The sequence below is a fragment of the Littorina saxatilis genome, linkage group LG14 (genome assembly GCF_037325665.1).
Source record: "Littorina saxatilis isolate snail1 linkage group LG14, US_GU_Lsax_2.0, whole genome shotgun sequence".
NCBI lineage: Eukaryota > Metazoa > Mollusca > Gastropoda > Littorinimorpha > Littorinidae > Littorina > Littorina saxatilis.
In genome coordinates this window covers 40691760-40709259 of record NC_090258.1, presented here as the reverse complement: position 1 = coordinate 40709259, position 17500 = coordinate 40691760, and the positions used below count along the sequence as shown (strand labels likewise).

Sequence of the window (17500 nt, the reverse complement as noted above, 5' to 3'; positions counted from 1 at the left end):
AAAACTGTTTGAGTTATAAGCCTGTGACTAAGGTGACCCTCACACTGTTACCAGACACTCCCCGGACTTATATTAAGCCTAGCGCAGAACCGCGCGAGGTGACATGCGACTCATTTCGTGGTGGAGGGTCACATATTTTCTCGAGAACCACACACCACTTAAAAAGAATGTATCTGTATCATTTCATTCTAAATTTCAAAGGCATCCGATACTTTTTCAAACAAATTTGAATTATGGTATTCTTACACATGACTCTAGGCAGGGAGGTGTACAGTCTGACTGAAGCATGTCCACGGAGAAAGAAACACAAGGACAGACAACTCGCTCACCCACACCCACCACTCTTATCCCCCTCCCCACCCCACGCCCCATGATGCTTGAGTGCCCGTCCAGCCGGCGGAAGTGACGTGTAACTGTCGCACGCAGATGGTCAAGAGAGATGCCAGCAACTCTGCCTCCGGAGTTGCCTCCCCTGTTTTGGCCTATTTCTTCATTGTCGCCATGTTGGTTTTTAGTTTCACTGTGAATAAGTGACGGTGATGTCAATTGTGTTGGGGTCTGATTTTGTTTCGTTCTTGTGAAGAATGAGATAAATAGAGAATACTACATGGCTTGCTGTGTCGTACCAGATTTACACGAGTTGTTTTTTTAAATATTGAACTGCGATCGAAAGCGAGCTGTTCACTATTTGAAAAAGCAACGAGTGTAAATCTGATACGACACAGCAAGCCATGTAGTATTCAGTTTATCCTACATACTGTACTTGCGTGTATTTTATTGAAAATGTCCTGCACTCGAGGCAGCTAAATTGAAGACGCTTGTTTTGTAACCTCGATCTCTTCTAAAGCCTCGTGCAATCTATTACGTCAAAGCAAAGAAACGTCACTCTGAAAGTTTGGCGTGACGTGTTAGTTCTAAAGATTCATCGAGGGTAATTAGCGAGCGCAATTTGTGTTTCTATAATGACGTTTGTCTCGGTGACTTTGGCATCATAAGCAGTAGAAAAACAGGTCCCTGCCAGACTTGCTTGATATGACCTCATTAACATGATATACACACGTGTGATTTGAACGTATATTATCTCACGGGTGTCTCTCTCACGTATGTAGGATAAAGAATCGTAATTTTTGTGTGCGTGTAAATATTTATGAGATAATAATGTTGCATAGTCAGGTTCATGATAATTGTATTGCCTGCACATACACGTTTGCTTTGAAATTGATCGTTTATTATTATTTTCATTGCGTAACTGAATTTATGTGGCTGTATCGTAATCAGTTAAAGAGGCAAGCTCAGATTTTCGGAACAGGCATTTTTCTGTGCTATAAAGGCAGCATATATTGAGGTATGTTTTAATTTTTATTTTATGTTATGTTTTTTATAAGTTACCAGTCGAAAATGGGAGCGTTAGTTTGAATATTAGTATACAGTAGCAGTAGGAGAATTAGTATTAGTATCAGTAGTAGAATTAGCAGAAGTAGTAGTACATGTAGTAGAAGTAGAGATAGTCGTAGTAGCAGTGTTTGCTGTATCTATTGCTTCATGTAGGTCATCCCTGTCACGAAACTAGAATGATTTCGTCACTCTTGTCTCTTTTTCGTTGTACATGTAGGTGTCGTTTGCTGTCATATCTGAGACAATTGTAATGTGGGTCTTTACGTTTGTTATAGCCATGGTTCTTTTATGATGTAGGTACCCATACACTTTGTGTGCTGTAGATTTATTTTTATAATAATGTTAGATTTTCGTATCCTCAGCATGTGTGTGTACTCTGTTTAACTGTCGTATATCTGTTACAGTCAAATCGGGAAATCAGGTATTTCACGAGAATGCCTGAAAGTTTAGGCATTCACGGTAAATACCTGGTTTGATCAGGCAAATCCGGAAATGACTGAAATTGTTTAGGCACTATCGGTGATTGACTGAAATAGGCTGCCAGGCATTATCGGAGAATGCCTACCGCTCACAATCTGTGTTTCTGGTGAGAGTCAGAAAGCATTTCAGCACAGAAGCCTACTATAAAACTTTGAATGGCTGGGGTCGTAAAAGGGGAAAAAACAAGTTGCGTAAGGCGAAAATACAACATTTAGTCAAGTAGCTGTCGAACTCACAGAATGAAACTGAACGCAATGCCATTTTTCAGCAAGACCGTATACTCGTAGCATCGTCAGTCCACCGCTCATGGCAAAGGCAGTGAAATTGACAAGAAGAGCGGGGTAGTAGTTGCGCTAAGAAAGATAGCACGCTTTTCTGTACCTCTCTTTGTTTTAACTTTCTGAGCGTGTTTTTAATCCAAACATATCATATCGATATGTTTTTGGAATCCGGAACCGACAAGGAATAAGATGAAAGTGTTTTTAAATTGATTTCGACAATTTAATTTTGATAATAATTTTTATATATTTAATTTTCAGAGCTTGTTTTTAATCCAAACATAACATATTTATATGTTTTTGGAATCAGAAAATGATGGAGAATAAGATGAACGTAAATTTGGATCGTTTTATAAATTTTTTTTTTTTTTTTACAATTTTCAGATTTTTAATGACCAAAGTCATTAATTAATTTTTAAGCCACCAAGCTGAAATGCAATACCGAAGTCCGAGCTTCGTCGAAGATTACTTGACCAAAATTTCAACCAATTTGGTTGAAAAATGAGGGCGTGACAGTGCCGCCTCAACTTTCACGAAAAGCCGGATATGACGTCATCAAAGACATTTATCAAAAAAATGAAAAAAACGTTCGGGGATTTTATACCCAGGAACTCTCATGTCAAATTTCATAAAGATCGGTCCAGTAGTTTAGTCTGAATCGCTCTACACACACACACAGACAGACACACACACACACACACACGCACATACACCACGACCCTCGTCTCGATTCCCCCCTCTACGTTAAAACATTTAGTCAAAACTTGACTAAATGTAAAAAGACAATGTGCTATACGAGAAACTCACAATAAATTCGTGCTCAAGGCCGGCTATGTAAAAACAAACTCCAATCACTCCGAACTTTACGAGAAAATCACAATAAATTCGTACCCCCCGCGGGTTAGGGGGAGTCCCATATTGGTTGGGACTGGAAAGAATTTACCCGATGCTACCCAGCATGTCGTAAGAGGCGACTAACGGTTCTGTTTCTTCTCTTCTTTTGTCTTATTTCTGCCTTTCCAGTCCTTTCACCTATATTTCCTTCCAAGAAAACTCTCCCTACTATTCCCTGCAGTTTTCCAATTCTTTTCTTGTTGTCTTATTTCTACCTGACTGGATCCATCACCTTTATTTCACTTACCAAAAGTCTTCTTTTCCACATCCTTATTTCTCTGCACCCCGCATGTCGTATGAGGCGACTAACGGATTCTGTTTCTCCTTTTAGATAGATAGATAATTTATTGCCAAGTGTACAATACATGAATGAACATAAAAAATACACGAGGAAAGCAGCTTGCTGTGTGATAAAAACAAAAATAAATAGCATTCATACATCACTGGCGCATAGCATCATACATACATGGGTAAGACAATTTGGTATCACAGTAACTAATACATACACTATACAGACATGGTGAGAACTATGAAACTCTAAGAGCTATCGGAACCACAATAAAAGTACGCAGAATAAGATAGGATCCCCCCCCCCCCCCCACTATCAACTACTGTAAGAACTGAACATGTTCCATACTGATAAAATGTACCTTTAAAACAGCACATAAAAATAAACTTGTTGTTAAGTGGTTCTTGTATAGAATATAGTCAATGTTTGTAAAGATTTTAGTCAAGCAGTATGTAAGAAATGTTTAGTCCTTTGTACTGGAAACTTGCATTCTCCCAGTAAGGTCATATATTGTACTACGTTGCAAGCCCCTGGAGCAATTTTTTGATTAGGGCTTTTGTGAACAAGAAACACTTAACAAGTGGCTCTATCCCATCTCCCCCCCCCCCCCTTTCCCCTATCCCATCTCCCCGCTTTCCCTCGTCGCGATATAACCCTCGTGGTTGAAAACGACGTTAAACACCAAATAAAGAAAGACAATAAATTCGTGCTCGTAGTCTTACACACGCGATAGTGTTACACTCGCGGTAGTGACCTGCACCCGTAAAAAAACAAACTGCAATCACTCCGAACTCAGTGAAATGGGGAAAACGATGAATAGACAATGTGCTAGAAGAGAAATTCATGCTCAAGGCAGGCGAGGTAAAAACAGATAAGGTCTCAGAACAACCCGTTTTGCCTAACAGTCAGGCAAAACGGGAAATTTGCACAAGTAGTTTTTAGTCATTTCCTGATAGTGCCTAACAAAATGCAGTCATTTCCGGAATTGCCTGATCAAACCAGGTATTTACCATGAATGCCTAAACTTTCAGACATTCTCGTGAAATACCTGATTTCCCGATTTGACTGTAACATATCCAGGTTCTTGAATTAAAAGAAATGCAATTTGAATGAATTGTTTCTGCTCTTAAAAATGTGCTTGTCACACTGTGATACACACAGACACATACAGACACACACCGTAGACACACACACACATACACACCCACATACACACACACACACACACACACACACACACACACACACACACACACACACACAGTCGTTCTGTATACGATTGAAATAGGCCTTTCTTGTGTGCGTGTGTGTGTCTTTGTGAGTCAGCGTATGCTTGTCTGTTTGTGTTGGTGTGCATGTATGATCATGTGTGTGTGTGTGTGTGGGGGGGGGTAGGTGTATGGGCATGTCCGTGCATGTGTGCGTGTGTGTGCGTTCGTGCGTGTGTGTGTAATGTTCGTGCCTGTGTGCGTTTATTTGGTATGTGTGCGTGCGTACGAAGGCCACACATGGACACGAAGGACACAAATGATACCTTTCAAACAACCTTTGAGATGACCGAGTCATTAACAACACCTTATCTATCTTCTGTTTTATTTCACCCTGTGAATCTAAGAGTGCGGTACAAACCTACAAAACTATGGCGTTGTCATAAACACGAGTCCATGCATGTGTCGTTGATATGTGCGTTCATTGTATCTACAGTAACAGCGTCACAGTCTTATAAAAAAAACATTGCGCTAGTGTTACTAGCTAGGGTAACAGGTAGACTTTGTACAGTAACCAAATCCATGTTGCATATACTATCGTATCAATATTTCAAGAAACCTTCCTTTCCGTCTAAACGATCCCCCACAAGTTACGTGGGATAAGGCCAAACAAAAATATATGTATCGATTGGAGATTGGATTTCCCTTCTTTGAGTCATGTGACGACAGAGGCCGACAAAACTTTATAATTTGGCTTTTCAGGTTGACCGAAACTTCAAAGGAACTAAAAAAAAACCGTCATGTGTTTGATTGCATGTGTGTGTGCTGTTCAATGTCAAAACAACAACAAAGTGAGTACATGACGTGTGTTTTGTAGTTCCTTTGAAGTTTCGGTCAACCTGAAACGCCCAAATATGAAGCTTATGTGTTTGATTGCATACATGTGGATTGCATGCATGTGTGTGTGTGCTCGTTCAATCGTCAAAACAACAACAAAGTCATAAGTACCTGAAAGGAATTCGATCGATACATAAATGTTATTTGCGTGTTTGACCAAAATATGACATTTTACACAGATCTCGACAGTCATTGTTCACCTCGACCGCTAGCGCGGTCTCGGAGAACAATGACTGTCTCGATCTGTGTAAATTGTCATATTTTGGTCAAACACGCAAATAACGTATAATGTTGGTTTAGGGAAACCCGCCCGACCCTATTTTGTCCCGCCGACCCTCTCCAAAAAACACCCCCAAAAAACAACCTCTGGCACATTTTGCAAACCATACCGAGACTTAAAAAAAAAAAAAAAAAAAAATTAATACCCTTTTAACATTTAGTCAAGTTTTGACTAAATGTTTTAACGTAGAGGGGGGAATCGAGACGAGGATGTGTGTGTGTGTGTGTGTGTGTGTGTGTGTGTGTGTGTGTGTGTGTGTGTGTGTGTGTGTGTGCAGGGCCGGACCAAATGAGTTGTAAGGGGGGGGTTCCTCCTTTTTGGGGGGGGGGCAAATCAGCGAAGTGGCGAAGCCACAAGCGCGCGCCTGCCAGGCAGGCGCGCGAACTAGGCGGGTCCGGGGGCATGCTCCCCCGGAAAATTTTTGAAAAACGGTTAAAATCTGTGCAATCTGGTGCATTCTGGGCCTTGTTTTGAGGGTTAAGAGCAGCATTGTTTTGGTGCTAAAACTAGTAAAAAAAAAACAACACTCAAAGCAAGGTACATGCTTTTTCCAGGGGTGGGGTTCCGGAACCCCTGGAACTCCCCCCTGGGTCCGGCCCTGGTGTGTGTGTGTGTGTGTGTGTGTGTGTGTGTGTGTGTGTGTGTATAGAGCGATTCAGAGAAAAGTACTAGACCGATCTTCATGAAACTTGACATGAGAGATCCTGAGTATGGTATCTCCAGACATTTTTTTTTCATTTTTTGGATAAATGTCTTTGATGACGTCATATCCGGCTTTTCGTGAAAGTTGAGGCGGCACTGTCACGCTCTCATTTTTCAACCAAATTGGATTAAATTTTGGTCAAGTAATCTTCGACGAAGCCCGGACTTTGGTATTGCATTTCAGCTTGAAGGCTTAAAAATTAATTAATGAGTTTGCTAATTAAAGTTGTCATTAAAATCGGTTTTTTTTGCAAACAGATTTAAATTAATTAGCCAAAGACAATCCTTTAACTTGAAAGGCATACTCCTTCTCATGAAAACAGTTCCGCTCTCCGTCTCAGATCTGGTCAGGCTTTCATATAGGATAAGAAGAGCCCTCCACTTGGTCACATACCAAAAATGAGGGGTACTTTCTGTGTACAATGGGATTTGTTTTTATGAATTAATTTTGTAAATGCAACCTGTGGCCTCTAAAGCAAAAAAAAAAAAAAGTCTGTTTACGGTATCCCGACCGACCCTATTTTTTCGCGCGACTATAGACTTTTTTTTCTTTTTTTTTGCATTTGAGGAAAAAAAAAAAGTCTTTGTTTTTTGGCCATATAACTTCAAAATATTTTTTGTTGGAAAAAAAAATCCCGACCTACCGACCCTATATTTTTTTTGTTTTTGTCTAAAGACAACAATTTATCCCACAAAATTCCATTGTGCACAGAGACCACTCACGCTGTTCATTCTTGGTGTGTGACCAAGTGGATCGAGGGACGGTCTATCCCCCGCGGGTTAGGGGCAAGAATTTACCCGATGCTCCCCAGCATGTCGTAAGAGGCGACTAACGGATTCTGTTTCTCCTTTTACCCTTGTTAAGTGTTTGTTGTATATAATATAGTCAATGTTTGTAAAGATTTTAGTCAAGCAGTATGTAAGAAATATTAAGTCCTTTGTACTGAAAACTTGCGTTCTCCCAGTAAGGTCATATATTGTACTACGTTGCAAGCCCCTGGAGCAGATTTTTGATTAGTGCTTTTGTGAACAAGAAACAATTAACAAGTGGCTCTATCCCATCTCCCCCCTTTCCCCGTCGCGATATAACCTTCGTGGTTGAAAACGACGTCAAACACCAAATAAAGAAAGAAAAAGGGACGGTCTTATCCCGTGTTAAGGCCTGGCCAGTCCTGAGACGGTGAGCCCCACTGTTTTCACGAGGAGTCAATCAATCAATCAATCAATCAATCAATATGAGGCTTATATCGCGCGTATTCCGTGGGTACAGTTCTAAGCGCAGGGATTTAAAAAAAAAAAATTTTATGCAATTTATATCGCGCACATATTCAAGGCGCAGGGATTTATTTCTGCCGTGTGAGATGGAATTTGTTTTACACAATACATCACGCATTCACATCGGCCAGCAGATCGCAGCCATTTCGGCGCATATCCTACTTTTCACGGCCTATTATTCCAAGTCACACGGGTATTTTGGTGGACATTTTTATCTATGCCTATACAATTTTGCCAGGAAAGACCCTTTTGTCAATCGTGGGATCTTTAACGTGCACACCCCAATGTAGTGTACAACGAAGGGACCTCGGTTTTTCGTCTCATCCGAAAGACTAGCACTTGAACCCACTACCTAGGTTAGGAAAGGGGGGAGAAAATTGCTAACGCCCTGACCCAGGGTCGAACTCGCAACCTCTCGCTTCCGAGCGCAAGTGCGTTACCACTCGGCCACCAAGTGCGTTACCACTCGGCCACCCAGTGCGTTACCACTCGGCCACCCAGTGCGTTACCACTCGGCCACCCAGTGCGTTACCACTCGGCCACCCAGTGCGTTACCACTCGGCCACCCAGTGCGTTACCACTCGGCCACCCAGTGCGTTACCACTCGGCCACCCAGTGCGTTACCACTCGGCCACCCAGTGCGTTATCACTCGGCCACCCAGTGCGTTACCACTCGGCCACCCAGTGCGTAACCACTCGGCCACCCAGTGCGTTACCACTCGGCCACCCAGTGCGTTACCACTCGGCCACCCAGTGCGTTACCACTCGGCCACCCAGTGCGTTACCACTCGGCCACCCAGTGCGTTACCACTCGGCCACCCAGTGCGTTACCACTCGGCCACCCAGTGCGTTACCACTCGGCCACCCAGTGCGTTACCACTCGGCCACCCAGTGAGTTACCACTCGGCCACCCAGTGCGTTACCACTCGGCCACCCAGTGCGTTACCACTCGGCCACCCAGTGCGTTACCACTCGGCCACCCAGTGCGTTACCACTCGGCCACCCAGTGCGTTACCACTCGGCCACCCAGTGCGTTACCACTCGGCCACCCAGTGCGTTACCACTCGGCCACCCAGTGCGTTACCACTCGGCCACCCAGTGCGTTACCACTCGGCCACCCAGGAGTGTGCCTTTAACACACACAACAAAAATCAACGTTCCGACTGCTTCCTTTGCAGAGAGGGAATATTTGGGTAATGATTTGTTCCACATTTAACTCAAAAACAAAGTAAATTTAGCAACGTTTTACAAACGTTTGTCCTATTAAGCATTTGTTTTCTCTCCAGATTTATAAAAGTGTCGAATTTTGTTATAACCCATATTTTTGCCTTATTATAATTTCCTCATTTACATAAGTGTCCAAAATAAAATCAATTCAGCAAATTAAAAAATAAAAAGTCTGTTTACAGTATCCCGACCGACCCTATTTTTTTGCGCGCGACCCTAGACTTTTTTTGGACATTTGGGGAAAAAAAAGAAGAAAAAAGTCTTTGGTTTTTGGCAAAATAACTTAAAAATATGGGGTTTTTTGCGAAAAAAAAAATCCCGACCTACCGACCCTATTTTGTTTGGCCTATGTTACCGTAAACAGGCTATTTTTTTTTGTTGGCCTTAGCAAAAAAAAGTTCCACTCTGCGCAAATAGTAGCCTGGCTGTAGATTGTGTGTGTGTGTCCAAGTTGTGGGAAGCTTTTATCTAATGTAAAAGCCTGGGGCTATTCGTGGTTATTGAAGCGACAGTCTCGACGCGAAGGAAGGTATCTTGGATAACACATTTTCATCATGTACAGAAATCAAACTTAAATCACTCCTCTACATCACTCAATACTTTCATAAAGTAGGACAGTTATTAAAGTTACAATGAACATACGAGTAGCATCACATAACTGATATCTTCTCAAAACATAAAAAAAAATACTTGCACTAAATACAATCGAACCTGCCCTGGTGACCAACTTTCGAGAACGACCACCTCCGAATTACGACCGCCCCCAAACGATCCCCGACGATTCGTTCTATATAGTTCACACTTCCATAACGACCACCTGTCAATAACGATCACTTTTGGACAGTCCCTTGAATGGCTGTTATAGACAGATTCGACTGTATCTTCTCTTGTCACTAAAGACCCTCCTTTCTCGTAAGACACGTGTGTAAATCACCCTAGATATGTTCAGGCTTTTACACTGCATAAGAACATTCTTCCACTTAGACACGTCCTAAAAATGACAACATCCTAAAGCCTTCTCGCACACAGCAGACATGTTTGGCTAAATCAATTTTGCGGACACACGGTGTCCTTTAGGCCAAAAAAAAATAGTCTGTTTACGGTAACCCGACCGACCCTATTTTTTTCGCGCGACCCTAGACTTTTTTTTGGCATTTGCGAAAAAAACAAATCTTTTGTATTTTTTGCAAAATAACGTAAAAATATGGTTTTTTGGAGAAAACAAAAAAAGTAAATCCCGACCTACCGACCCTATTTTTTTGGCCTATGTTACCGTAAACAGACCTTTTTTTTTTGGCCTTACAAAACGAATTCCGAAATAAATTCCCCTCTGCACAGAAAGCATCGTGGCTACAGGTGTTTTGTATGTGTACATGCAAAGGATACTTATATATTATACTGTATATTGTAACAGTCTCGACAGATCTAGGGTGGTCTACCCGATTCCTTCAACAAGAAGGAAATAAGCTTCAAACAACACCACCGGAAGTATTCACTCGTACCGGAAATTAATAGTCACTCGTTGTCATGAATGACGTCACTGGCAAGTTTAAAAAGCTCTGAACAATGTATAGACTTAATGCTATTTTCATTTGCAGCTCTCCGATTTCTACACACAGAGAATTTCATACACACATTCAAAAAGCTTCACTGAACCAGATTGTAAAGATCTGCTTATCTTGTTCAGTATCATGAGCGTATTATACAGACCTGACATAACGTTATCGTAAGCTAAGACTTATACTTGCAGCTATAGGGAGGACGTCAGCCGGCTTTGTTTATCTCACACAAACTTAATAATGACTATTCCTCTCCCCTCAAAAGTGCTGCTGATCGAACTTTGGAGCATGTATTCCACCCTTGGATTTTAATTTGTGATGAGAAATGGCATTTTGACTTTGAAATTAGCTTCAACGCAAAATATTTATGTTCTTATTCAAGGGACATAACCGCTCGGTGCATTTTCGACTAAATCGAATTTGGGGTAAAATCGATCGAATTGTATCACTGATCTGCTTCAGTTGCAAGATCTTGACACGCTTTTCTCCTTCAAGATAACTGTACCGCTTGAAATTGGCGGAGAAACATTCAGTCTAAAGTTAATTTTGGCTGACGCCTGGCTGACGTCCTCCCGATAGCTGCATGTAAGACTTATAATGTAAGAACATAGTCTGCATAGTTACAACCCTCAGCGTGACGTTTAGACTAAATATACTTTGTAGTCGATGTTTCCGAAAGCAACCGTGTAAGTTTTAATTAAAAATATGACGTTTAATGTTACTCACATGGCAGCTGTTTCATTTAAAGCGGCATTGACGTGGTTGTTAACAATCACCACACTTCATACTTCTATTGCATAATTTTGAACAGTACTTAGCACTAATAACACAGCCATTGGAACAACTTTAATTTATAATACTTACTATTACCGACATTGCCCATACAGAAAAATATAATTTGTATACCTACATACAAAATGCGAAAAAAAACAAAACTCTCACTTACTCTATTAGGCCAACAACAAAAAAAGTCTGTTTACGGTATCCCGACCGACCCTATTTTTTTCGCGCGACCCTAGACTTTTTTGTTGAAATTTGGGGGAAAAAAAAAAAAGTCTTTGTTTTTTGGCAAAATAACTTAAAAATATGTTTTTTTGGATAAAAAAAAAAAAAAAAAAAAATCCCGTCCTACCGACCGTATTTTTACATTTATTCAAGTTTTGACGAAATGTTTTAACATAGAGGGTCAATCGAAACGAGGGTCGTGGTGTATGTGTGTGTGTGTGTGTGTGTGTTTGTGTGTGTCTGTCTGTGCGTGTGTGTGTGTAGAGCGATTCAGACCAAACTACTGAACCGATCTTTATGAAATTTGACATGAGAGTTTCTGGGAATGATATCCCCGGATGTTTTTTTTTCTTTTTTTCGATAAATACTTTTGATGACGTCATATCCGGCTTTTTGTAAAAGTTGAGGCGGCACTGTCACACCCTCCTTTTTCAATCAAATTGATTGAAATTTTTGTAAAGCAATCTTCGACGAAGGCCGGACTTTGGTATTGCATTTCAGTTTGGTGGCTTAAAAATTGATTAATAACTTTGGTCATTAAAAATCTGAAAATTGTAATACATCTTTTTTTTTTTTTTTAAAACGATCCAAATTTACGTTCATCTTATTTTACATCATTTCCTGATTCCAAAAACATATAAATATGTTATATTTGGATTAAAAACAAGCTCTGAAAATTAAAAATATAAAAACTATGATTAAAATTAAATTTCCGAAATCGATTTAAAAACAATTTCATCTTACTCCTTGTCGGTTCCTGATTCGATTCCAAAAACATATAGATATGAAATGTTTGGATTAAAAACACGCTCAGAAAGTTAAAACGAAGAGAGGTACAGAAAAGCGTGCTATGCAGCACAGCGAAACCACTACCGCGCTGAACAGGCTCGTCAGTTTCACTCCGTTTTGCACAAGCGGCGGACTACGGTCATTGTGAAAAACTGCAGTGCGTTCAGTTTCATTCTGTGAGTTCCACAGCTTGACTAAATGTAGTAAATTCGCCTTACGCGACTTGTTTTTGCCTATGTTACCGTAAACAGACTATGTTTTTGTTTTGGCCTTACACATGTTGAATACATTTAGAGTGCTTACTTCCCTTTGTTTATCAAATAAATGCTAAACAATCTAGCAAACTCTGTTCCCTTTTGAATATGACTGTTTTGTATTGCCTTATTTAAACATTATAATTATGCTTTGTTAAACAATAGAAATACACACTGTTTGACCAGTCTTTCCTGAGTGACAACAGTGACAACAGCACAGCAGTAACAGTCACCTGGTTGTGTAAAGCCCTTCACTATTCACTTCAAGACAGACACATAGACGCAGACGCAGAGGCACACACAGACACACACAGACAGACACACATACACACACAAACACACACACGAACACATACACACAAACACACACACATATACAGACACAGACACACAGGCAAACAGACACACAGACAGACACACACACAGACACGCACACACAGACCGACACATACACAGACACGCACACACAGAAAGACAGACAGACAGGCAAACAGACACACAGACAGACACACACACACGCACACACGCACACCGCACAGACACACACACACACATACACACAGACACACACACATACACACAGGCACACACAGACACAGACACACACAGACACACAGACACACACACACACACACACACACACACACACACACACACACACACACACACACACACACACAGCCGACCTTGCAGAACAGCACTACAATGCACATAACCACCCATACATTGTTGTGTTGTTGAAACACAACATTACAAGTTCAATTATGCAAGGGAGACACCTCGTCTGTTGTAAAACGCAAGGTGCATACACACACGAAGCAGGCTTACATCCCCTTGGTCTTTTGCCGACAGAAACAGAATGAAATTTCATGGACAGTTTGTTATCACGACCAGAATGCTTTGTCATTTTGCACTTCTATAAACCGCCGATTACAGGATCTTTTTCGGGCGTACTTGGTCTTGTGCTTGCGTGTAAACACGAAGGGGGATAAGGCACTAGCAGGTCTGCACATAAGTTGACCTGGGAGATCGGGAAAATCTCCACCCTTAACCCACCAAGAGCGGCCAGGATTTGAACACTCCACCTTCCACAAGGGAGGCCGACGTCTCATCCATTAAGCTACCGCGCCCGTCAAAACAACCATTTCAGTTGGTATATGCATACGAAGGAAAGAATGTTCACCTTAAATAAGAAAACAAACCTGAATTGATTTTGGGCGAACTTGTGCGTGGTTTGCACTCAAAGGGAAGCTTCTTTGAGTCACACACACTAAAACAGTCCACTGTACTTAATATCACAAATTGATGTTATTGTTGTGTGTGTACCCATATGGACACAGTATCATCCTCGTTTGACACGATCTGTCACCACTTTGTATCGATACATCAACATTCCAAAATCCCTCGCTACATTCAACATTATTTGTACAGCAAACCGAATCATAAAATCACTGGTCGTCATTATTTAAGCGTAAAATGGTTGATACTACAAAACAATACTACTTGCGGCTAGCTGCTACTGTGCTTCTGGAAAACTACACACACGACACCACTGCCACATCAACACATATCTGTGCATAATTGTGTTTTCGATGTGAATCCTTTAACAACTGCATTTCTTTTGACGTGTTTACAACGTCGACGTGCATATTTCATTGTCATAGTTACACAATAGTCACTCAAACACGTTGTAGAGTTGTGTATACATGTACATGTACTTAGTTTCTGGTCACATCATGTTTGTTTCAACGACACATCCGCACAAAAGAAAGGTATTTCTTCTTGTGGAAATATCCCACAGGTCCAGTATTCCAATCATTGAAGACCACTTGTTTTTGTACGTACTTAAAATGACGAATGTTTCGCTGTCATTTCAAACAGCAGCCTCTTCTTCTTTTTTAAACTTTTATTTCTGTGGTACGCTTGGGAATGTGATAGAGGCTTCAAGTAGTACCGTCCGTCTCTGAAACGTGCTGCATCCGTGAGGTACGACACCATGACGTCACGTGGAAACCCGACTTCGTTGCGTAGTTGGCGTGACGTCAGGTTGAAGCTGACGTCATAAGGGCGATTGATGTGTGTATGTCGTGGCGTTGGGTTTGGTGGGCTTGTTCTGTCGTCCGCCTTGGTCTTGACGACGTGGCATCTTCTCATTGGCTTGTCTCACTGAAACGAACCAAATCACGTGATTACTGGGTGATGCATTAAACGCTATTTGCATTTTTGAACAAAATATGACACTTTACACAGATCGAGACATCCATTGTTGTATTTTGGGTCAAAAATGCAGATAACAATTATTTATCAATCCATTTTAGTTAGAGTTCTTCTCTCTTTTCTTTTTGCGATAGAACTCATAAAAAACTTGCACTCTTTTGAAGCATTGGCCAGCCGTCCAATTGTGAGTTTTAGTCGGCCTCTGGCGTCTCATGGCTCAAACGGAAGGGAAATGAAATGTTCAAATGATACATTTACTGTTAAACGAGAGACGTAGGATAACCTGTGCTTGCTGTTTTATGTCATCGTTAAGGGTTATCATCGGAAGAAAATAGAGATAAGGTCAGTAAGAATGAAATGAAAACAGTAATGATGTAAATGTTTATAAGAACAGACGAAGAATGTGGTGGAAAGGGGACAAGGAGATAACACACCGGAATAATGCAGTGTCCAATTATTGTATATTCCAAGCAAGTTAGTTCAAAGAGGTGACAATAGAAAAGGCTTATTTATTTCAAACACCGATAACCTCAGGTACCCCACCTCCTGCAAGCAAAAAAACATGGATCGCCAAGATAAAAGAAACAACAACAACAACAACAACAACAACAACAACAACAACAACTAAAACTACAACAACAACAACAACAACAACAACAACAACAACAAAGCGCCAATTTGTTAAATGACATCCGTTTAAGTTCTGTTGGTTTTTAATGCTAGCCTCAAAGCACAACCAATATCAGAGTTGTGGGAGCCCTCCTTGCCCAGTTCGTTGGTCGTTACCGGAAGAAGGGACCGGACAAACTTTGCAAAGCTCAGTTTACGTGATCCAAAGGGTTCTTCATAAACGCAATTCACACATTGCATCTTTGCCCGAGCTCTGAATGCCACTAGTACAATCGAACCTGTCTTCAACGACCACCAAAGAACAGACCAAAAGTGGCCGTTTATTGACGGGTGGTTGCTATGAAAAGGTGGATTTCATTGGGGAACACCGGCCTTGTCGGGGAGTGTCTGAGGTGGTCGTACTAAGCAGGTGGTCGTTATCATGCAAGAGGTGGTCGCCATGACAGGTTTGACTATACTGCCCTCGTCAAACCGACCCACACCACGGTCCTAGCACGGGTAAGGCAAAAAAAAAAAAAAAGTCTGTTTACGGTATCCCGACCGACCCTATTTTTTTGCGCGACCCTAGACTCTTTTTTTTTGGGGGGGGGGGGGGGGGGGGGCATTTGGGAAAAAAAGTCTTTGTTTTTTGGCAAAATAATTTCAAAATATGTTTTTTGGGAAAATAATAAATAAAAATAAAAAATAAAAAATCCCGACCTACCGACCCTATTTTTTGGGCCTATGTTACCGTAAACAGACTTTTTGTGTGTGCCTAATAAGCCCCAAGCCGTCAGTTGCAAACATGCCAACAGAGTCCGATATAGCATTATATCTACCGCGGCTTACACAACATTGCGTGACAGACTGATGCGGCACGACATGTCACATGATACAAGCACGAGACCAGCGTGTTGCAACTGCAGGCAGCAGGTGACAGAAAGTGTAAACTATAATACCCATTCGCGCAACTTTCCACAAGGATCAGATCTGATCCTTGACTGGAGACAGTGATATGGGGAGAGGTGGGGAGTGTGGAGGGGGGGAGTGTGTGTGTGTGTGTGTGTGTGTGTGTGTGTGGGGGGGGGGGGCGTTGGGAGATTTGAGGTGGTTTGGGAAGAACAGGTTTCAACTTAATGTCATTGGTGCATCTGGGTTCAGCAAGAGATTGTGTGAAAGATATGTCTGCCGTTGAAACTAAACAGTGGCGGTATTTCTCGAATTCTAAATTAACTAACATCACTGCAAATAGTGTCATCAGCAGACTCATGCGATCACTTACTTCTTCTTCTTCTTCTTCTGCGTTCGTGGGCTGAAACTCCCCCGTACACTCGTGTTTTTACGTGTTTGACCGTTTTTACCCCGCCATTTAGGCAGCCATACGCCGCTTTCGGAGGAAGTATGCTGGGTATTTTTGGGTTTCTATAACCCACCGGACTCTGACATGGATTACAGGATAACATTTTTCTTTAGAAAAAAAACCCGCTGAAGGTGTGCGTGCAAGTGTTTATGCGAGAACATGTTGGACTGAACGTTTGATAGTGCTTACATATCCCAATCTGCAAAGACCACTGTGTGAACTTCTTGAGAACGCAAAACTAAACTACACAAGTCCAGACCTCGTGCTCGAATCAACTCGTTAGCATAATTATATTCACAGCGTTGCATTCTGGATCCTTGCCGATGATAGAAAATAAAATCCTTTAGGACTGATAAGACAAACAAAATCTCAAGCAAGCAAACAAACAAACAAACAAACAAACAAACAAATTACCAAAGAAGCAAACAGCCAAACAAACAAACAAATAGACAATTAAAAAGCAATCGGCAAGAGAAACCTACGAAATGTCGAGAACATAGTAACAACGATTTGGAAGTTTCGGGCAGTAACACTCACAATACCAACGTTGACGATAATACCTACAATGACAAAACTTGTGATGATGATGATGATGATGATGATGATGATGATGATGATGATGATGATGATGATGATGATGATGATGATGATGATGATGATGATGATGATGATGATGATGATGATGATGATGATGATGATGATGATGATGATGATGATGATGATGATGATGATGAAGCAATGACAGAGACACAGAGAGATACAATATACATAATGAAAAAACA

General features: G+C 41.3%; 1 protein-coding gene across 1 annotated transcript in view; it reads right to left on the bottom strand.

Annotated features, from left to right (window-relative positions):
• Positions 1 to 13131: 13131 nt before the first annotated feature.
• The window catches only part of LOC138947784 (uncharacterized), a 139904-nt gene continuing 135535 nt past the window's right edge, over positions 13132 to 17500 (bottom strand). Inside the window, exon 2 of the mRNA XM_070319351.1 lies at positions 13132 to 14698. Coding sequence (XP_070175452.1) covers positions 14592 to 14698 — 107 coding nt within the window. The 3' untranslated portion in view covers positions 13132 to 14591. The remainder of the gene's footprint in view (positions 14699 to 17500) is intronic.